Source organism: Sphaeramia orbicularis, chromosome 1 (genome assembly GCF_902148855.1).
Source record: "Sphaeramia orbicularis chromosome 1, fSphaOr1.1, whole genome shotgun sequence".
NCBI classification, from domain to species: Eukaryota; Metazoa; Chordata; class Actinopteri; order Kurtiformes; family Apogonidae; genus Sphaeramia; species Sphaeramia orbicularis.
Window position 1 is genome coordinate 41,630,760 of NC_043957.1, and position 23,805 is coordinate 41,654,564.

At 40.9% G+C, this 23,805-nt stretch overlaps 1 protein-coding gene across 1 annotated transcript; it reads left to right on the forward strand.

Annotated features, from left to right (window-relative positions):
• The first annotated feature begins 10,023 nt into the window (after positions 1-10,023).
• LOC115418838 (glutamine synthetase-like) lies at positions 10,024-22,763 on the forward strand. The gene is made up of 8 exons (XM_030133396.1): positions 10,024-10,243; positions 18,422-18,571; positions 18,888-19,034; positions 19,134-19,261; positions 20,782-20,981; positions 21,087-21,417; positions 21,775-21,844; positions 21,978-22,763. Exons 1-8 carry the CDS (start codon positions 10,075-10,077, stop codon positions 22,073-22,075), a joined length of 1,293 nt encoding a protein of 430 aa, XP_029989256.1. The 5' UTR covers positions 10,024-10,074; the 3' UTR covers positions 22,076-22,763.
• The last annotated feature ends 1,042 nt before the right edge of the window (positions 22,764-23,805 follow it).

Below are 23,805 nucleotides of genomic sequence, written 5' to 3' on the forward strand. Positions count from 1 at the left end.
TAAACAGTCTAATCTGTCCATTACACCACTAAACAGTCTAATCTGTGTTACACCACTAAACAGCCTAATCTGTGTTACACCACTAAACAGTCTAATCTGTGTTACACCACTAAACAGTCTAATCTGTCCGTTACACCACTAAACAGTCTAATCTGTCCGTTACACCACTAAACAGTCTAATCTGTCCGTTACACCACTAAACAGTCTAATCTGTCCATTACACCACTAAACAGTCTAATCTGTGTTACACCACTAAACAGCCTAATCTGTCCATTACACCACTAAACAGTCTAATCTGTCCGTTACACCACTAAACAGTCTAATCTGTGTTACACCACTAAACAGTCTAATCCAGGCATGTCCAAAATCCGGCCCGGGGGCCAATCACGGCCCGCGGTCAGATTTTATATGGCCCACAGCTTGGGTTTTATATTATATTATTCATGGCCCGCTTGGACTGTTGAACCGAGTACATGAATCATAAAAGGTTCCAAATGCAGTTTCTCCTTCCACCTCATGGTGGCAGCACCACTCTAACTCTATCTGGCTCTGTGACTTTGCCGTGAATCTTTTTCGCTAATTTCAAACCATGGCGCCTGTAAATAAAAAAAAACGAAAGTTGACAGTGAGGGCCGCCGCTTCCAGGAGAGATGGGAATTACAATTTTTTTTCACTGAAAATTGAGGCAATTTTGTTTGCCTAATTTGTCAAGAGACTGTTGCCTTGTTTAAGGAATTCAACGTAAAGAGACACCAGCAGATAAAGCATGCTAACGCATACGACAAGCTAGCAGGGAGTGAGCGTTCCAAAAAAGTGAAGCAAATTCCAGCTGCTGTAAACTCACAACAGTGACTCTTCATGTGAACCTGGGAGTTCAATGAATTCACCACCAAGGCAAGCTACCAAGTTGCCAGGTTAGTTGCCTATAACTGCTGGTTTTATGTACTAGTAGATGTGACACAAATATTACTTTCCGAATGATTTTGTGAAAGACAAGAGTAAGAGTCATATGTTTTCATCTGAAATGTTAACAGACTTTGCATTACTGAGTAAAATATGAGTAATGATTACTCATATAAGTCATGTTTAAAATGAATGTGGGGTTAAGATTTTTATCAACTTGGAAGTTTAAGATACTCCACACAGTTTGTTCTATGTTATCTGACTCCAGTGTGAAAGGAAGGCAGAATTTTTATTTATTTATTTTATTTGTTCACACCTGAGTGGCTTAGATTTGGTTACATTGCCATTTAAAAAAAATGATATTGTGACAATGAAAATAAAATTGTTGTAGAACAGCGCATTTATATGTAATTTTTACTGTTTAAAAAATGTCTGAAGGGACCACTGGCCCCTGGCAATGTCCACATTATCAGATCTGGCCCTCTTGAAAAAAAGTTTGGACACCCCTGGTCTAATCTGTGTTACACCACTAAATAGCCTAACCTGTGCATTACGCCACTAAACAGTCTAATCTGTGTTACACCACTAAACAGCCTAATCTGTGCATTACACCACTAAACAGTCTAATCTGTGTTACACCACTAAACAGCCTAATCTGTGCATTACACCACTAAACAGTCTAATCTGTGCGTTACACCAGTAAGTTTAGTCAAATCATCAAGTAATGTGAATGTGATGAAGTCATAAAGTAATGATGTAAAGCCCTTTCAAACAAATATTTAAGGTAATGAAATATTATGTTAATTTAGATAGTTGAAGTCTTAAGTTTAATCACATATTAGTCTGTAGTAGTTAGGATTCCTTTGTTTCACTAGATCTTAGTCAACATACCAAACTGACAGATTTATGATCACAGGACAGTTTACCTGAGGCACACTTTTAAATACACATGCCCATATACTCAAATGTGACGCTCCAGTACTTTACACAACACTGCTCTGTAGTGTCTATGTGTGTATGATCTGAAAACATTGTTTGCTTTTGAGTACAGGTTTGAGGCAGTTGTTTGGCTTCGCAAGAAGAAAGACAGGTTTTAGGAATGTTTTCCTTTTCATTTTACTACTCATGTGGATGTTACATTTACATCTGTTTTATGTTTTAGGGTGAACTGATTAGAACTACTGGTGATCTGAACTACTGTATCAGTGGTCAGTGGTTCTCAAATCCGGTCCTCGAGGACCAGTATCCTGCATGTTTTAGATATTTCTCTCTTCCTGCACACCTGGTTCAACTGATGATCAGCTCATCACCAAGCTCTGCAGAGGCCTGATAACGATGTAATGGCTTCCAGGTGTGATGGAAAAGGGAACTATCTAAAACAGGGGTGCCCAAGCCTGGTCCTCGAGAGCTACTGTCCTGCATGTTTTAGATGTTTCCCTCTTCCAGCTCACCTGACGGTCGTTATCAGGCTTCTGCAGAGCTTAATGATAGGCTTATCATTTGAATCAGGTGTGTTGGAAGAGGGATACATCTAAAACATGCAGAATAGTAGCTCTCGAGGACCAGGATTGGACACCCCTGATCTAAAACGTGCAGGATACTGGTCCTCAAGGACCAGGTTTGAGAACCACTGTTCTAGATTATACAGTATGTTTATAGCATTGTATCACATGTCAGTATAGTCAAGTCAGGAAATACTCAGTATGCAAGGTGATTTAAGTTGTCAGACGATTGTAGTGGAGTAAAAAGTACAATATTTGCTTTTGAGATGTTATGAAGTGTAAAATGTGAGCAAGAGGCCAAAGTCTGGGAATTATTTATTTATTTATTTTTTTATTTAATTGACAAACCTTCACATTCAAGAATGTTGTCAGCCCAGAAACATCTTTTCTCCTCTTTTGCTCTTTGTTGCTTCCATTTCGGCTGAGCTCAAGGAGGAAGAGATTTTCTATGTCTGTTGCTGATAAGTTGTCATCGCAATGACAAAGGACAGGGGTCAGAACTGTTGGATGCTGCCGTGGTACTGTCAGATGCTATAAGCTTATCAAACCATCCTTGAATCAGAAACACAAGACGTTGTTAATATGATTCTGTTGCAAGTAATGTGGTGGAAATTGCCACTGGAAATTTGATTGTCATAAGGGAAAAAAATGAAAATAAAAATAATAAGAAGATGCAAATTCTTTTCGTTGTAATATTCCTGCTGAAGGATATTTACTATGTTTATGCAAGGCTCAGAAGTTAAAATAATTTATGTGTTGACAGTGTTTGCACAAATAACTATTTACATTTGTGTTGCAGAATTATTATTTACACATTTATACATTTAATTATTTTCATTTGTTGTCTATAAGCAGCTAGAATGGCTTGTTGAATGTGCCTTTCTATATCACTTGACATTTGCCAATCTAAGTACTGTTGGTTCCTGATTGGCTGGTTTTGGTCATGTGTGTGGTTGTTTTCAGGAAGTGTGGTAGCTGTCAGGATATGCTCAGTAAAATCACTGTTGTAAGAAGAAATCCGTCTCCATCCTGCAGTCTCATTTTATCAAGAATGAACCATTAACCACCAACGAACCCTCACGTTACATTTGGTGGCAGCGTGGTGTTATTTTGGTGGTTTTTCTGAATTTGGTGAGTTTTGTTTCCCTGACGTGTGGCCATCGTCACTTTTGTGCTGCATGAACTTTTCTCATTCTTTTGAGCTGCAAGTGGACTGTATGCAAACGTTTTGGAGATATTGAGGATTTTTGCAGTGTGTTTTTTTTCTTGCTTTTGTCAATTTTGAACCGGACTTTTTTTACCATCATGTCGGAAAACGAAAGTGAAACTGAGTACGACGGACAGCCTTCCACAATGCGCCAGCAGAGGTCAGTGTTGGTTACAAACAACAACGCCAGCCCTCTGACTCCACATACTGTTTCCAGTGCCCTGAAAATTGATCTTCCAGCTGCTTTTAAAGGAGATGGTACTGAATCTTTCACAAGTTGGTCTCGCCGTTTTGAAGTAGCAGTGCAGGCTATGACTACACCTGATGCTGATTTGTCTGCAGTTATGGCTTCCATTCTTCCTACTCGCCTAGCTGATGCTGCATTTCTGTATTGGGATAGCTTACCTCCTTTGACCCAGAAAGACTATGATTTGGTGAAAGAGAAACTTAAAGGAGTTTTTGGACCAAAATATTCTCTACCATTCTTCCAGACTAATGTAAATGCTCGTCCTCGTAAACCAGGTGAAAGTTTGGATGTGTACAGTGCTGACATCACACGTCTTGTGTTAGAAGCTTTCCCTGACTATGATGACAACGCACTGGAAGGTGAGAAATTTCGCCGCTTCGTTGCTGGTTTGGACCCAACCCTACAGTCAAAAATACATGAGATGGGAGCAGAGAACCTTGAGGATGCTCTATGTTATGCCAGCCGCTGTGAGAGAGCACGTGCAGCGCTTCAAATGACTACTGCTGGATTCTCACACACTCAGCCTTCAGAGCAGGTAGCCATGATTCGATCTAAACCATCTGATGACAAACTCCTTCATGCAGTTGAGCAGCTTACACTTACTGTAAACAGTTTAAAACATGAAGTACAGCAGTTGCAGGAGAATCACAGTTACCTTGCTCAGCGTTTGGACACCAGATCTAACAAATCCCCTTCCCATGATTCTCGATACAGCTCACGCAGTGTCTCTCCTCCCCCCTACTACCACAGACATTACCCTAGAGACCATTATTCACCTGAGCAGCATTATGGTCATGATCCTGACTCTCGCTATGAACATTATGCTCCTCCCCCTATTCATCCAAGACGCTCTGAGCGGGATGATAATGGCAGACGTGGCAGGTACTACTCTCCTTCATGGCCATCCTCACAGTACTCCAAGTATGGTCAAAATTACAATGACAGTAACAGAAACAGACGCAGCCCTAGTCCAGCTCCACAAAGAAACAGAGAGCCAAGCCCACATACAAAGAACAGTGTTCGCTTTCAGTCTCCTGACAGACGTTCCCACTCTCCCTCCAGCCACCAGGGAAACTTTCAGTAGCTGCTGTTGAGGGGCAAACATCAGCTACTGCATCACAGCCCCAGGTTGATACCCTCATACATGATGCCATAATGACTGATAACAGTGATTTACAGTCTGATGATGCTGTTTCTGCTAACATTCTTGCTATTGTTGAAGGCATTGAAGTATGTGCTTTAATTGACTCTGGTTCTTTTGTCTGCATTGTGAGTGAGGACTTTCGCAACTCTCATCCAGCTTTGAAAAAGCGTCCACTATCAGCTTCATCTGTACCAGCTCGCTCAGTTAATGGACAGTGCTTGGACATCTTAGGCAAATTCACCGTTGGACTGAGACTTGGAAAACAGGTATGGCAACAGGAAGTTGAAGTTCTCAGAGATGCCTACCAACCGGTCATATTAGGTTGGGATTTTCTGATAAAACACTGTGCTCTCCTTGATCTCAAAAACAAAGTGCTACAGCTTTGGGACATGAAAATTCCCCTTTTGCCCAAAAGATATGAAGTGGCTGCTTGCTGTAATGTGTCAGTACTGACCCCCACTAAGATCCCTGCTATGAGTGAAACCCTTATCACAGCCTGTGTATCACCCGTTACACCTGCTTCCCCTGTGCCAACTGACTATTGTGGTGTACTTATGCCCAACTCATCCTGTGACATCATGGTGGCACACTCTCTCAGTGAAGTTCAAAATGGCACGACTGTGGTTAGAGTGTTAAATCCCTCAAGAGAAGACATTGAGCTTCACTCTGGTCAGCACCTTGGTGAGTTTCATACAGCCTCATCTGTTGACATCATACCTTTTGAAGGGACATGTAGTGCAACCTCACCTGTATGTGCTGTAGCTCCACCTGTCCAATTAAATGAAACAAACCTGACACCTTCCCAAATTCAGTCTCTGCAATCACTACTTCAGAAATATTCAGCAGTATTCAGTAAAAATTCAGAGGACAGAGGTCGTACAGGCATAATAAAACATCATATTCGCACTGGTGACGCCACGCCACTTAAACAGAGAGCATACAGAGTAACACCAGAACAGAGAGCAGAAATACAATCTCAGGTTGACAACCTGTTGAAAGCAGATGTCATTGAAGAGAGCTACAGCCCCTGGGCAGCACCCGTTGTTTTGGTGCGCAAGAAAAATGGCACATGGCGTTTCTGCTTAGACTACAGAAAACTCAATCAGGTGACCATCAAAGACTCTCACCCTCTTCCAAGAGTTGACGACGCGCTTGATGCTTTGTCAGGCTCTGCTTGGTTCTCCACCATGGATCTTCAACATGGCTACTGGCAAGTTGAGCTCGAAGAGTCAGATCGTGAAAAGACAGCATTCACAACAGGCAGTGGACTTTATCACTTTAAAGTTATGCCGATGGGACTCACAAATGCTCCAGCCACATGTCAACGCTTGATGGAAACAGTGCTTCGTGGTCTCCCATGGAAAATATGCCTGGTGTATCTGGATGATGTACTTATCTATAGTCGATCCTTCAGCGAACATCTCCAGCACCTAGAGGAAATCCTCTCCAGACTCCAGTCAAGTGGCCTCAAGCTAAATCCAACAAAATGCTGTTTTGCTCGAGATCAGGTACAGTTTTTGGGTCATGTGGTCTCCAAGCATGGCATTCAGCCAGACCCAAAGAATGTGAAAAGTGTTACTGACTGGCCTACTCCACGATCGACAACAGAAGTGCGAGCCTTTTTAGGACTTTGCTCGTATTACCGCAAGTTTATCAGGAACTTTGCACATCACAGTGTCCCACTACATGCACTCACAGAGAAGAATGCCCTCTTCCAATGGACTTCTCAGTGTCAAGATGCATTCACCTATCTGAAACATGCACTCTCAAATCCCCCAGTAGTTGCATTTCCTGACTTCACTTTGCCATTTTCCCTCTATACAGACGCTTCGGGTTCAGCTGTTGGTGCTGTGCTAGCCCAGAAACATGGACATCAGGAAAAAGTGATCGCCTATGCAAGCCATGTTCTCACAAAAGCAGAAAGAAAGTGGTCAACTTATGACAGAGAACTCTTTGCTATTGTCTGGGCCATAAGACATTTCCGCCACTATCTCCACAAACAGCCCTTTGTTATTGTCACAGACCACAAGCCTCTTTTAGGTCTCCGAAAAATTCCCATTGACAATGACAGAACTGGTCGCCGCGCCCGCTGGGCTCTTGAACTTGATCCTTTTGAGTGGACTGTAATTCATAAAGATGGCCACCGACATCTTAATGCAGATGCGATGTCACGACGCCCTGCTGACACCTCACAAACTGAGCAGAACATCACCCATCTGGACAAGACACATTCAAGTCCTGTTAGTCCATCATGCCCTGTTAATTCTGTGCAGCCCCACTGCTCTTACGATGGTAATCCACAGCCAGTTTCCCCTAACCAGACTAACTCAAAGTCCCCTTGTCCAAACTCAAAGTGTTCTGCACAGTCTGTCTCTTCCACCTTTGTGCTTCAGCTCCCTGAAGAAGATCTCAAAAGGAACAACAAAAAGATCCTGCGCTTTCAGAGGTTCTTAGCTGGAAAGCCAAAGGTCGGAAACCACCCTACTGGCAAATGAAAAAACGCACAGCTGCAGAAAAAGTACTTTGGAAAGAATACCACAGACTTATTCTGCATAATGGCCTACTCTGTCGTAGAGTTGTCAATCCATCCTCTAAGTCAGTTATACATCAAGTTGTGGTCCCTCACAGTTTAACAGACTCTGTCTTTAAGCTACTGCATGGAAATCCAGTAACTTCTCACATGTCAGCTGATAAAGTTCTGAAACGTGCTCAGCTACTATGTTATTGGCCATTCATGTCACGTGATATCAAAGTGTGGTGCAAACAGTGTGCTCCATGTGATGCAAGACGGAGTCCCACACCTCATCATAGGGCTCCGATGAAAACCATTGTTGCTACTGAGCCATTCCAAAAAGTTGCGGCCGACATACTTGAACTCCCCATCACAAGCCATGGAAACAGGTATGTGCTTGTGGTTCAAGATTATTTCTCCAAATATGTCAACCTCTATGCCATTCCAGACCAGCGCTCCACAACAGTAGCAAAATGTCTGTTTGAAAAGTTCATCTGTGAACACGGGATTCCAGAAATGCTGCACACTGACCAAGGTCGCCAATTTGAGTCTGACCTTGTGAAACACCTTTGTGAGCTGCTTGGCATTCAGAAAACCAGAACCAGTCCATATCATCCTCAGTGTGATGGCATGATTGAAAGATTCAACAGAACTCTCATCGATCAGTTAGCCAAGTCACTTCTTCAGCAGCCTGGTGAATGGGATGACTGTCTGAACCTAGTCGCCCTGGCTTACAACACCAGCCCTCACTCATCTACAGGCTTCACTCCATTCTTTCTTACACATGGTCATGAAGCGAGAATGCCTGCTAACCTGCTGTTACCAAACAATACACCGTCTATAGCTACATCAGGTTCTCCTGTTGACTATGTTACACAGTTGACCCAGAAACTTCAGTCAGCTTTTGGTTCTGCTGCATTAAACAGAGACTGTGCCCACAACAAGCAGAAACAACACTATGATAAAACTGTCAATCACACTCCCTATGTTTCTGGAGACCTCGTGTGGTTAAATGACCCTACTACATCCAAACACAAACTCGCGCCTCACTGGAAAGGTCCCTTCGAAGTTTTGGAGTGCCTTGGATCTGATGCAGATTCCTCTGGTGTGATATACAGAATTCGTCACTTCCTGGATCAACCTGATAAGTCCCACATTGTCCATTACAACCGTCTCAGACCCTACAATGCTCCTGTGCCAGATCACGGACCTACAAAACGTGCAGGTGACCCCTCTGTGCATCTCCAGCTCCCCCCTTTGACTGCATTGTCAGGTGCTTTGCCCTTTAAACCCTCACTACCTGCAGTTACTAAGAACTCCAGCATGCGTGATTGCAGCGTTTCTACCTCAGTGGCCCCTCAGTTTCTCCAGCCCAAAACTGCACCCTTGCTTCAGTCACAACCCCAATTACAGACTCTACCTCAACCCCAGCCACAGGCCCAACCCCCCCCTCTCTCACCACCTACTCCATGGACTCAGTGTGAAACTGCTTCCCCCTCTGGTGATGTGACAGTGCCCCAAACCAGACCTGTCCCTTCTCCCAGCCTGGGTCAGGGCCCTGGTCCTTCGTTGCGCTCCAGACGTGCAGTTAACCCTCCAAGATACCTCATGGACTATGTGTTGAAATGAACTGTTCCTTTGTTCTTGTTCTCCTCATTGCCAGTTAACTGTTTTCTTCTTAATGTTTGTGAAACGAGGACGTTTCTTTTGTGAAGGAGGAAAGAATGCAAGGCTCAGAAGTTAAAATAATTTATGTGTTGACAGTGTTTGCACAAATAACTATTTACATTTGTGTTGCAGAATTATTATTTACACATTTATACATTTAATTATTTTCATTTGTTGTCTATAAGCAGCTAGAATGGCTTGTTGAATGTGCCTTTCTATATCACTTGACATTTGCCAATCTAAGTACTGTTGGTTCCTGATTGGCTGGTTTTGGTCATGTGTGTGGTTGTTTTCAGGAAGTGTGGTAGCTGTCAGGATATGCTCAGTAAAATCACTGTTGTAAGAAGAAATCCGTCTCCATCCTGCAGTCTCATTTTATCAAGAATGAACCATTAACCACCAACGAACCCTCACGTTACATTTATGATATTGGGATTTTTGCTGTTTACAGTCCCAGTTAAAAAAAAAAAATACAAATGTACCAAAAGAAAACAAACATGAAGCATTAAAAAAAAGTGAGATTTAATTTCAGATACTTTACTTTTATTTTAGAACACTTACAAAACAAAACAAAACAAAACAAACACAGATGACATGTGACACTTCATACATTTTTTAGGAGGGTGTTTCTGGTGAAATGTAATTACAAAGCAAACATACACACACACTCACAAACACACACACCACATCTCGTTATTGGACTGGAACAAGTTTCATTTATTTCATCAGCTCTGATGAATGCGTGCTTGATGGGTGGTGTTGCATGAACTCCTCCTCCTCCTCACACAGCTTTTTACACCCCCTTCATTTACTACGGTGTGTCAAAGCCATATAGACAGTAACACATGCTACTTGAGATAAATCATTTTCTTGAGTCTAGAGACTGTTGCCATGTCCATCCCGTCTGAAACCCTCCGTCTGCACAAGACCTCCAGGAATCATTACCTGTCTCTCCCCTCTGGTGAGGAGTGTCTGGTCACTTATGTTTTCATCAATGAAAGAGGAGAAAACCTAAAATGTAAAACAAGGACACTGAACCATGAACCAGCCGGAATTGAAGGTAAATACAAACATTTCAACAACTTCAGATTACTCTTTTACAGAGAGCCAGAACTGAGATATTTAACTATTTGTTTCCTCATAGATAAATCTTGTCAGTTATTTGGCTGTTTTCTACATTGGTTATGAAAATCACACTGTTTTGCTTATTTTACTTTAATTGAATGAGTACTGCAAAGGCATTTTAACCACAAGATTTAACTATTTTGATCAGGAATTTACATTTTTTCAAATATTTAATCAGGTTCCAGTGTCTAAATGAGGTAGAGATGTAATGTGAAACCATGCCCTTAGCCCTTAAGGGGTTAGTTCTTGAAATGCAATATATTTCAAAGGCTTTCAGAAATACAAGTTTATTTCGGCAGGGACATAAATTAACCTCCTAAGACTTGGCTATGGGTTTTCTGTCCACATTTGTGGACAAGAGTTTCACAGCTTTATACAAAAAAAAGAAAAGAAAACTGTCCACCACAAAGGACATTCCATGAAAATTTTTAAAACTGCATCTGAAAAAACTGTTGCATCATGATAATTCCAATATAGGCACTTGTTTAATAAAAAACAAAAAAAGCTTGTACTTTGCTGACATTTCCTGGGTCTTTGGAGGTTAAATAACTTTGACACACCATTACAATAGATTAGAAGTGAAGCCATCAAGATGTGATTGAACTGTAGACTTCAGCTTTAATCCATGAGGTTTAAAAAGGTATTGTATTAACTGTTTAGGGATTACAACCATTTTAACCAAAATGTCTCAATTTTCTGAAGCTCAAAAGTAACTGGAAAACCAACTGACGAACAGCTTCCTTTCCACATACAATCTGTTCCTTGGTTCTTCTATAACAAATGAAGCTGGAGTTGATTCCAGATGTTGATTTTTTTTGGCATTCTCAATATAAAGTCTAAGGAGGTGTCAGTGCAATAGAAGGAGGCTATCATTCAGCTCATTGTTTCATTTCAGATCCACTGTGAAGGTGCACAGAGGCAACATAACAACATTTATTTCACTGTCCAAATATTTATTGACCTGACTGTATATAAAGGAAATGATTAACATGATGATTTTATTATGCTTTTTACTGTTACTTTTGGCTTTTTCCATGGGACAACATGGAACTGGAAAACCACACCCAACCAGTTTACTTAGGGGTCACACTTGACCAGTCTGTGACATTCAAAGAGCATATAAAGAAATTAAAGCAGAAGGTCTTGACTAGAAACAACCTCCTCAGCAAGCTTGCAAACGGCAGATGGGGAACAGACCCAGAGACTGTAAGGCAGACCGCTATAGCACTCTGTTATTCCATCGCAGAATACTGTGCACCAGTATGGTCAAGGTTGTGCCATGCTCATAAAAAAGACCCAGAGCTAAACAGGTCAGGTCAGATAAATACTGGCACCCTAAAACCAACCCTGTTACCATCCTTATATAGAGTAGTTGGCATAGTACCACCTCAAATCTGCCGGATGCCATAGAAAAAACTGACAAGTTCAAACAAACTAATGACCAGAGACACTCACTTCATGGCCATCAGGAAGTAAGACGACTACTCAAATCTCAGAAAAGCTTTTCAACAGTGAAGGGGCTAGAGCTATCACAAGCAGCACCGTACAGGCGTCAGAAGTGGCGCGAAAATGACCAGTGACCACAAAATGAGGCGGTACCAAGCATCCAAGAAAGCTTGCCCAGTGGAACATCCCTCTCCAGGAGGGATTGGGTTGCAGTAAACAGGGCAAGAGTAAAGGGTGGCCGAACTAATGACAACTGCCACAAGTGGGGATTCCCCACCAGCCCTGAATGCCCCTGTGGTGCAGCGGTCCAATCAATGGAAAACATCTTGCATTGGTGCCCGCTGGGCCCTCATTGCTCTGACCAAGACCTTCGAGAAGCAAATAGCACTGCCCAGGAATAGATTCAGCATTGGCGCGATAAGATATGATGATGACTGTTACTTTATCATTAAACACCAGGTAAACAAAATCTGTGAGTTAGGATGAAATAAATAAATATATCTACAGTTTTACTTATCTGCTCGCATACATTTTAGACAGACAGAAACATATGTGCAGAACAGGCTGCCGAAAGACTGTCATGCTGGCCCTTTAAGGGGCGGAGCCTGGACCACCGGTGTGTGCAGCATAAGAGGGGAGAGAAAGAAAAGAGTGAGGACATCAACAGATGCAGCAGAGTTCACAGTCCAAAGTTTGTCTAAAGCTTCAGTTTACAGTTTGTTTGTCACTATACTTTGAAGTTTGTGCGTGAAAAGCAAGTAAGTAAGGAATATGTTTTATTTAGTGAAATATACCTGTTTTATCTGCTAGTTGGTGTCATGCCCTGTTCACATGCACATTGAATGAGGAGCTGCTAATGCAGTTGCATTTTACAATTATAAATGAGGATACTGCCCTAAACAGTACATTTACATTAATATTTTTTGTATTAGGTAGCTAGTGATAGTTTATTATTATTTGTGTTGTAGAACCACACTGGCTTCAAACTTGTAACAGAAGAAAACAACTGTAAATCGATGTCAACGTTATTAAATCTCAAGAAATCACCAGTGACTCATTATTTGGAGTTCTAACCAGACTCACAACAGTGATTAGACCATTCCAAACAGCATAAGACAGTTAATATCTTTCAATATGTTAAAGGTCTTGATGGAAAAATTTGATCAGTATAATAAAGCATTAAGAGTGTGTAAAACCTCATCCTATATCATAAAAGGGAAGTGGACTCTGTGTGTCTCAGGCATCACACAAAATCCTGAAAGAGCTGACTGCTGCAGTTTGGCTTACTTTTGTATTTTTGGTCAAGGAAGGGACTATTGAAAGCAGCAAGTTGATAGGACCAATATTTTGGCAGATATTAGTAATTTTGTAATACAATAGCCTCCCACTGGCCTATCACGTTGCTATGCCCAGAATCATAGAATCATCACTGAAGTGGGTTTCCTAGTAACAGATAAACAATAGGGCCACGTTGTCATGGTGTCAAATTTCATGTGCAGAAACAGACATTCCAGCTGAGAGGTTATTCAACTGAAAATGTCAGTGGAATTTACCAAGAAAGTAAAGAAAGTAAAGGAGTGAACTGTATCAGAGGATCTAGAACCTGTGGTTCCCTACGGGTCAATGCGCTAGTTTTACTTATAACCAGAGGTGTAGTCCAGGGTATACGGAGTATGCCCACTTATTTTTCAGTCAGCATTGGGTATACCCTCTACTAAATCCCCTTGATACGCACCATTCATTAGTATCTGAGCAAAACTGCCCATTTTTTTCCTTAGGATGGTGAAGCCATAACCCACCCTACTCTACTTCTAACTGGCTAGTACTCGCTGTCTTCACTGATTAGATTGGTTAACTTTAGGCATGAGGACTGATGAGCCAATCAGAGGCAGAGTAGAGCAGGTTATGCCAAGGAAAATATTGCTAATTAGCGCTAGCCACCTCTGGAACCTGATTGGACACCTCAGGTGCCAGTGCCACCCCAGTTGATTGACAGGTCACTGCACGTCTCATTGAAAGATGCTTGATTATTGGAAATGCAATTGAGAATAGCAGAATAAACGTCTTTTAACTGACTGACACATATTGAGAGAATCTACTTTGATGGAATACATAATTATGAGGTAAGTTTTAAGGTGATTTCAGAATGAGTCACTGGTTTAAACTACTGGCCATATGACTTCACGTTTGCAAAAGAGATTTTGTCCAGTAGTTAAACTGTGCTTAGGCTAACGTTATGACAGGCTAACATTATCCAATGTTTGCCTCATGTTGAATACATTTACATTCATGCAGCTGCTTGTGTTACCAGTAATACCTACAAACTGCTCTTGATCATGTCATGATAATTTTATAATTGTAAGCAAATACTACTGATGGATTTTTGGATAAACTAAATAGAATAGTCTTACATGTCACTGTTTCTAAAACAGTGTTTTTCTGGACTTTAAAAAAAAAAAAAAGAAGCCAAAAATTGAGAGTATACCCACTTCTCCATGGACCACTACACCACTGCTTATAACCTTCTAAAGAACACATCACATCAGAAATAGGATCCCATAAATACCACTAAAGTCAGGTGTTGAAGATGTTCTTCCAAAATGACACATTTCTCATTAAATTTTTTTTCAGCCTTAAACATTTAGTTCTGAAATAACATGAGATAAACCAATCAGTTGATCAATAACCAAACATATAAACAAATATTTTGGTAATTTATGAGACTCAAAAATAAACCACTTGTTATAGTGCGGCAGAAAAGTGCAAAAATTTCCTTTCTTTCTTTCTTTCTTTCTTTCTTTCTTTCTTTCTTTCTTTCTTTCTTTCTTTCTTTCTTTCTTTCTTTCTTTCTTTCTTTCTTTCTTTCTTTCTTTCTTTGAAAGTGGACATCATCTCCATATATTTTAACACAACATGATGTTGTAGAGCAGTTTGCTAAATTATAGAATCAAATAATTTGGAACTTACTCGATTACCTTCAAAAGACTATCTTTTGGTCGAACTGCTTTCTCTGTCAGAGTAAAAGATAAGTGGAACTCACTCCCTATAAACATTAGAGACTCTTCCACTCTGACTATATTTAAAAAGAAACGTAAAATATAGCTGAAAGCAAATCAAACCTGTGATTGATGACTGGCCTTTTGATGTAATTATTTTCAAGGAAATTTTATTGTGTTTTGTTGATAAATTTGTCAGTAACATGTTGAAATTTAGAATGTGCTGTGTTATGTATTATCTATCTGTACCATGTACCATCTAGGTATGTTTTAATGTGTCAAAGGACCACAGACGCAAATGAACTTTCTAGCTAACTCTGGCTCAGCAGATGGGTTGTGCATGGCCACTGTAGGCGGCCTTACAATGTGTGAGTTTAGAGACGATTTCTCACTCGTGCGACTCTTTCTGGGATCGGGCCAGATGTGCCTCTAATCGTGTGTTGTGCTTCGTGCAGTGTACATGGGCTAAGGAGAAGCGATTAGCACCTCACGACCACCTCACGACCAGCAATCGTGTGTTCGCAAGGAAAACGGAGCTGTTAGAAATCCTGCTCGCTCCTCGTGAGTGTATCGTACTGTCAAAGCAGTGCCACGAACCGATGTGCCTCAAATTCTCACACTGTGCATGCGCGAACACAGACGCGTACAGTAGCGTACAAGCTAACAGTAGCTGGCTATTGTCATCGTGCAGTTTAGCTGTTGCAGCTTGCCTCTAGTTCCTGCTGTAGGATGACAGCTGTCCACGTCTGGCCAACCAATTCCTGCACCGAACGCATCGTTGTCTTTTCTTCTTTTTTGATTCCCCGCAGATAATGGCACATATTGCCAAAGCAGCTCGTTGGTTTTTGTTTAGCACTACCATTTCGTGGCTCACGCCAATACACAATTGTCTATGCACTTTTACGGATTCCTTGGTATTTTAACGTTGTATTTCCAGATACAACACTCGAATGTGTGGTGCGTCTTGTGGTGTATGGTCCTACAGTGTAAGCAGTCAGGTCGCATACGAGCATCGGCCCGTACAGTGTGAGAACATGAATCGTGAGCCTGACTGTACGACTGATTCGCACAGTTTGAGATGGAGCTGCGTGCAACGATCGAAATAATCGCACAGTGTATGGCCGCCTCCGGTTCAACGATGACATCTGGGTTTAATTAATAGGATTGGAACAGATCCAAGTCGCACCAGGCTTTGGGGGTTTCACACTAGGGGTTTCAAAGTGTTGTTTGCTGGCGTGTGACATGCGCGGTAATTTGATTAACATTCTTTGAAGGACGGGACATCGTAGGTTCACAAAGTAACATGTGTGACCCAACACCTGTGCATAACGTAAAATCTGTTCCATTGACAAATTATAGCTCAACTGGGTGGGCAAAATAGCTCCAGGTTTCGGGAAACCGGAAACACAACATTTTTTTTCCTAGGCCTAACATCTTTATAACTTTTGCTCTGTATGTTGCTGCTGGAGGCTCTGTAGCTTCAACTTGACCAGACTTGAAGTGATTTATACCTCTTTTTGAACTTTTCCACTTTGCTCTTGAAGAATGAGCTGAAAAATTTGAGGTGGTGTTTCATCACATGAGACAAAAAATGCAGTTCGCTGAGTCGGAAACACAGAACTGGATGTTAAATTATCCTTAAGATTGACAAACATCATACGAGTAAATTGTGGAACAGGATACAAAAACATAATTTGTCCCACACCACTGACCACAGTTGATATTTCCTCCTAAGTTAGGTTCCATGGGGCAAAGTTTGGCCTTCACAGTTCTACGTTGGGACAGCTCTAAGCCCTCAGGGACTTAATGTGAAGGACTCAGACTCACTGGGTCTTGCTGAGAGAGGATGCTGGGACTGAGCAACAATCCTGCCTCAATGGAAATATCCACCTTTATTTTAACAGAGTACATCCAGTGAGTAGAGCCAGACTATGACAAAAACATAGAGCTCAAAGGAGTTTGTTATAGAAAAGAGGATTGTGTGGAAAAAGTACATCAAAGTTTTGTTGGGAGCTGGAGTTTGCACAACCTTGTAGTTACCTCCGCCAAGGAGGTTATGTTTTTGCCAGCGTTGGTTTGTCTGTCTGTCTATGGAATTATATTTGTGCCAGTTTCTTGAGTGAGCAATGATAGATTCTGAGCACACAAGTAGAGATTTTGAGCACATAAAAATATATTTTGCGAGCACATCAATTATATTTCAAAAAGAAATTACGCTTGAGCAAACAAAAATTGATATTGTGCTCCATAAATGTGTTTGCATGTTAGTTTTACTCATAATGTTCTCTCACCAATTCTTTCCATGGCGCACAAACAGAGCGCTGCGCTCGCTCACTTTCCCCTTCCCTCTCTCGCTCAACCTCCCTCTCCCTGCGTGCTCAGGTTGTCATGTCCGCACGCTCAACTTGACACACACGTTACAATTGTGCCACAAAACCAACCAATCGGAGAGCTTGCGGAAGTACACTCTGATTGGCTGTTCGCTCTCCAATTAGTTCGCTAGTTACATTTACCCGAAAAAAAAAGCGCTCGATGAGACAGACACGGACCGGAAGAGGAGGAATTGATTCTACACAAACTTATACAAATAAATAGATATAATGTAAACCCAGACAACACAGCCCTAACATTACGGCACTATAGTACAAAAACTAAACAAAGTAGTGGTATGACATGAGACAATAATCATAGCAATAATAAATACTGACCGAAGTTTGTGTAGAATCAATTCCTCCTCTTCCAGTCCATGTCTGTCTCATCGAGCGCTTTTTTTTCGGGTAAATGTAGCTAGTTTTTGGAGAGCAGGGAGAGGGAGGTTGAGCGAGAGAGGGAAGGGGAAAGTGAGCGAGCGCAGCGCAGTTCTCTGTTTGTGCGCCATGGAAAGAATTGGTGAGAGAACATTATGAGTAAAACTAACATGCAAACGCATTTATGGAGCACAATATCGATTTTTGTTTGCTCAAGCGTAATTTCTTTTTGAAATATAATTAATGTGCTCGCAAAATATATTTTTATGTGCTCAAAATCTCTACTTGTGTGCTCAGAATCTATCATTGCTCGCTCAAGAAACTGGCACAAATATAATTCTATATCTGTCTGTCCGTGTGCAAGATAACTCAAAAAGTTATGGACAGATTTGGATGAAAATTTCAGGAAATGTTGATACTGGCACAAGGAACAAGTGACTAAATTTTGGTGTGTGTGTGTGGGGGGGACTGATCTGCCTTGGCGGAGGTCTGCACTTTCCGAGTGCTTTTCTAGTTTTATATGCAGTTTATTTGCTGTTTATATTAAACTACATGTTGATGCATAACACATGTGACGTATATTTCAAGTCATGGTATTATGGCCAGATATTAATGTGTGAAAAATGCAGTCAGATAATTTCAACTCACTTTTCTCATCCAATAGAAAGTAGTTTCATATCTGACATCACCTTTTCTGAGTATTTCTACCTTGTTTATATTTCTTGACATAGAATACCAGAGCATACAGTAGATTAAAGCAAACTCTGAAGAAAGCATTAACATAAATTTTATGATAAAATGTATTGCCATTACTGGTTAAAGTAATGGTCCCCTCAGTACATTCTTTGAAAACACATTAGGGGCGCTGTCTGAGTTTGTCATGATATTGCAGTTATTTACCTATAAAATATTAATGTCTGACAGATATTCCAGAATGGTATGCATCCATGGGTGTAAATGGCCGTAGAGCGGAGGTCACTTTGGTCCCAGTCAGAATGTATCGAGACCCTTTCACTCTCGACCCTAATAAACTGGTTCTATGTGAAGTGGTTGACAACCACCACGTCCCCACAGGTAAATGTGTGTTACACTGAGCATGAAAGATGATTTGATTATGATGTCATTGTACACTACAAACAAAATGTTAAGGATATTTCATTTTTTTGTCTTTTTTTGTTATTTTTGCCATTTGTAAATAAAACTATGTCTGGTCATTAAAAAAAATGTGTTTCAATTGAATTCACACACAAAAAAGTAAAAAGCGCTGTGCAAGAATCCCGACTGAAAAAAAAAAAAAAAGCCCAAAAATTAAAAATATCCTTAACTTTTTGTTTGTAGTGTACCTTTATTTTAGAGTGATTTGAGTCTTACGTTTGCCCTTTTTGTGCAGAGAGTAATAAGCGTTCACAATGTGCACAAGTAATGGAGAAGGTGAAACACTTTGAGGCCTGGTTTGGGATGGAGCAGGAGTACGTCCTCTTTGATTTGGATGGACAGCTCTTTGGTTGGCCTTCTGGGGGATGCAAGTTTCCTCAAGGTGGGGAAATGTGTCTTTACTTCTTTTTTTGATATAACTTAATATTCTTTCTATAGCTATATGCAAATAGTGTGTACAATCTATTTTTTGTTCTGTTAGGGTCCTTGTCTTGTGCTGTGGGACTTAATAAAGTACGTGGAAGGGACATCTGTATCAGTCATTACAAAGCCTGTCTGTACGCTGGGGTGAAGATAGATGGCAGTAATGCAGAGGGACTACCAGCCCAGGTAACAGCAGCTTTTAAGACTGGTTTTTAATTCATTTATTTTTAAGAACCACTATGCACATTCTTGTTCTCTCACAAATATGGCTGACAAAACTTGTGTAATTACAAATAGCCTGTTATAGATATGCTACTTTTCCAAAATTTACTCTGGTCGTGTGTGTGATCATAGAAACTTTTGAGAATTCAAACTTTAATGGGATCCTTGTTCCATGCCACAGTTCTATTATTCACTCTAACATTCCTGTGTGCATTACCAATGTAAGTGGTCGTAAAGCTTCAGTATGTGAGATTTAGGAGGATCTACAGCACAGTAACTGCAGGAATGGAATTTAATATCCACAGTGGTGTTTTCCGTACAGTATAACCAACTGAAGATAAGAATTGTTATGTTTTTGTTAGCTTAGCATGAACCTTATATATCTATAGGGTGACTTCAGCTGAATCTGTCATGTTTCTACAGTAACTCACAACAGACCTCTTCATTGTTCTGTATTACAGGAATATGGAATTTAAAAAGCACAGAATAGAGGGGGCATTTAGGACTTCTAAGTTTTTATCTACCACTACAGTGAAACCTGAGATGAGGGGTATTCAGTTGGTTGCAGCTTCACCACTAGTGCTACTTAATATTACACACTAAACACACACTTTGAAACACAGTTGTTTGTGATGTTCTTCAAAAACTATGTGACTTAAAACAACACTAAAACTAGAAGCACTCGGAGAGCGCAGACCTCCACCAAGGCAGATCAGTGCCCCCCCACCCCCTGATGTTTGTCTGTCTGTCTGTCTGTCCGTGTGCAAGATAACTCAAAAAGTTATGGACGGATTTGGATGAAAATTTCAGGAAATGTTGATACTGGCACAAGGAACAAATAATTAAATTTTGGTGGTGATTGGGGGTGGGGATGCCACTGATCTGCCTTGGCGGAGGTCTATGCTCTCTTTTCTAGAAAAGCACTCATAGAGCGCAGACCTCCGCCAAGGCAGATCAGTGGCCCCCCGACCCCCGATCACCACCAAAATTTAATCATTTATTCCTTGTGCCACTGCCAGTATCAACATTTCCTGAAACTTCATCCAAATCCGTCCATAACTTTTTTGAGTTATCTTACACACAGACAGACAAACCAACACCGGCAAAAACATAACCTCCTTGGCGGAGGTAACTAGAAAAGCACTTGGATGATGCAGACACCCCCCACCCCCACCCCCGATCACCACCAAAATTTAATCATTTGTTCCTTGTGCTAGTATCAACATTTCCTGAAAATTTCATCAAAATCCATCCATAACTTTTTGAGTTATCTTGCTAACAGACAAACAAACAGAAAAATCCAGATGAAAACATAACTTCCACCATTCCTTGGCAGAGGTAATAAGTATTTTTCAGGCTTTAGAATATCTAACCCGTGAAAGGAGCCTTTGGCCAATTATAAGCCTTTTCAGGGCATATTTTAATTTTCTGATATTTTCCCCCCCTGAGGCTCTTCTTAAATCTCTGTGCTTTTCTCTGATCAGTGGGAGTTCCAGGTCGGTCCATGTGAGGGGACTGAAATGTCGGATGATCTGTGGATGGCCCGTTATATTCTGCACCGTGTGTGTGAAGACTTTGGGGTGGTTGCCTCCTTGGATGTAAAACCAATCAAAGAGAAAAAATGGACATCAGGCTGTCACATCAACTTCAGCACCAAGGACATGAGGGCTGAAGGGGGACTACAGTATGCAGAGACCACTGACTCAAACATGCAATACATCCAAAATATACAGATGATACACAGAGAACCACTATTTCAGAAATGTATGACATAACTGTTATATTCCAGGTACATTGAAGAAGCAGTAAGACAGCTGAGTCTGCGTCACTCTGAACATCTGCTGGTTTATGATCCACATGGTGGTGCAGACAACATGCGTCGTCTCACCAGTGGCATGTGCACCTCCAGTTTCCATGAGTTCTCCGCAGGAACAGGCTCTCGAAGTGTTAGCGTTCGTATCCCCGGCCATGTCAATTATAAGAACTGTGGGTACTTAGAGGACCGACGTCCTGCCTCCAACTGTGACCCCTACTCTGTGATAGAGGCCTTGGTTGAAACCTGTCTTCTGGGAACATCTGAGGAACATCACGATAATGACAAGAAAACAGTCAACACACCTGTAATGACATAACCTGTTATAAAGTTTTTACCCTTGTAACCAAATGTGCCTTTGTAATATTTTAAGACATATTTGCACTTTGTACTTCTATTTTTTTTTTTATATAGTATGTGAAAAGAAAATTAAATTTAAAAAGGTTAAGTAATAAAAATAAAACAGAAAAATAGAAGTACAATATACTATTCACAAGGTACTATAAAGAAGAATTGCTTGACAAATTCCATTACTTAGGGCAGCATATTTCTTAAAATAATAACATGAATTTAATATTCACAATTTATTTGCATATCAATATTTCTAGACACAATAGAACTCTATTTAGCATAATAATAATGGACTCTCCCTGTTCTTCTGTAGTGTGCTGTGATAGCCAACCGTGATGAGCCAATGTTTAGGACAGAGCAGTGCATGTACTGTTCCAAATCAGGTACATGTTTTTATGCTGTTATGTGTCTTCATAATACTGCACCAGTTTATGAGAGGCATGGATGTGTGTGCTGAGATTGACTGCAATAAGCCAGTGTTTACTTCTGACCAGTGCATGTTCTTTTCTTACACAGGATATAAATGGGAGGATTACGGAGACAAACAAGCCTGTCATCATTCATTTTACACAGTTGAGGGGTTGTGTGACTCAGACAGCTACAGCAAAGAGTAGCTGAGACCAGTTACACTGGTGCCCTGATCAATGCTACTCTACTCATTGAGGTGGACCTGTCTAATCCCTGGAAGTCACTGATGTGCTGTGAGCCTCCATGAATTACCTTATATTTACAGCCAGTTTGTTTTAACTACAGTGGGTTAACTGATGATTAATGGGTGTCATGGAACATTTAGCTACAATGTCAGGGTTTTTTTGGTGTTAAAAAGGGGTCAAATCTATTGAATAAGCAGATTATTTGAGTTCAGGTTGAAATTTTGGTAATTCAGTCTAATATCACATTATGTAGTATTATGTCTGTTTTTATTTTGGGAGGGGCATAAGTTTTATGATTGCCAATATGACTTTTGTAAGTTTTCATACTTTTTTGATGTCTAGTTTAATTTCATGATTTTGTGATTAACATTTTCCACATTATAAAATTTTGGTTTTGGATGATGCAGTGATACAGTCATTGACAGTAGTAGTAGTTGGTAGAGGGAGTCAGTTGGTGATGTTCACTCCAATACCTGCATTTGGTAGAGGAGAAGCCAGGAGGTAAGTCGGGCATCTTCGGAATTTTTTGTCGCGACGTGCCCTTCCGCTGCAGGGAGGTTCATGCTGCCACTGCAGCCTCCGTTTCCCACAATGCACGTCATGACAAAAAAATTGTGAAGATGCCCGAGTTACCTCCCAGCTCTGAATGTAAACGCACGGGTTTGTTTATGGTGGATGGCACTTTGAAATTGTTCACCGTAATGCAAGAGATTCAGGTGAGTAATCACAGAAAGACTTACAGATTTGTGATACTTAGGCTATGACTGAGGTTTTACAGATTTGGTGAAAACTTTGTCACAAAAGTCTCCCGCACCTTTAACTCCCCTAAACTTTCTGATGGGACTTCTTTAGTGGCTGATAATGGTACCTCCAGTGGTACTCCCCAAAGTAATTCTCATGGTCAGACATTAAAGGGAGAATGATTGAGAAGTATTGTTGGAATTATGGGAAACACGGGCTCTTTAATGTCAGTTAGGTATGAGATTGAAGAGCCTGTGAATATGTAATGGTCACAATTCATTTGCTGTTCAGGCGAGGTACTTGGATACGATGACGTATATGAAAAACACAATTCCTTCAAAATAACAGGCCGAGGAAGTGCTAAGCAGGTTTGGTGGTAGGGCAAGAGAAGTGGTGAGAGTGGGTACAGAGCAGGCCCACACCCCATCTTTGAGATATTAAAACAGTTTAAGTAACACAGTCTGCTATGGTTTGCCCCTCGCTGACTTATGCCACATTACCCAAACCAGGTGAATGCACCTCTGACTAATGGCTCAGACTAAATAAATCTATGGAAATGACTGAGTACTGTCTTAGGAGACAGAGTAAGTCTTTAGACAACCTGTCTTGCGACCAGACAGCCCTGTCCATATGTCACTTCCCAGACTCAGAGTTGTCTTGCATTTTAACCCTTTCATGCACTGTCCACTCCAGTGGACAGTTCTTCTCCAGCTGTTCTCTTGTATATTAAAGGGTTTTGTTGTTTTAGTTCCATATCAGCCAACACAGTGGATGCTTATGCACCATCCCATACACTGTAATTCAGATCATTACTGTAACTTTACTGTTCTTAATAAACCTGATCTGCAGTAACATGTTTGAGTGTAAATCAATTGTTATTTGTTAGACAAGAAGGTTTTTTTTTTGCATATTATCTCCATGGAGTGAGTAATTACTAGCATTAGAATATG

What these genes read in the sequence shown, in the direction of transcription:
- LOC115418838 (XM_030133396.1), top strand. Translation starts at nt 10,075, where the DNA reads ATGTCCATCCCGTCTGAAACCCTCCGTCTGCACAAGACCTCCAGGAAT. An exon ending in CAACCACCACGTCCCCACAG is followed by an intron (nt 18,572 to 18,887) that starts GTAAATGTGTGT and finishes CTTTTTGTGCAG; the next exon opens with AGAGTAATAAGCGTTCACAA. An exon ending in CATGTACTGTTCCAAATCAG is followed by an intron (nt 21,845 to 21,977) that starts GTACATGTTTTT and finishes TTTCTTACACAG; the next exon opens with GATATAAATGGGAGGATTAC.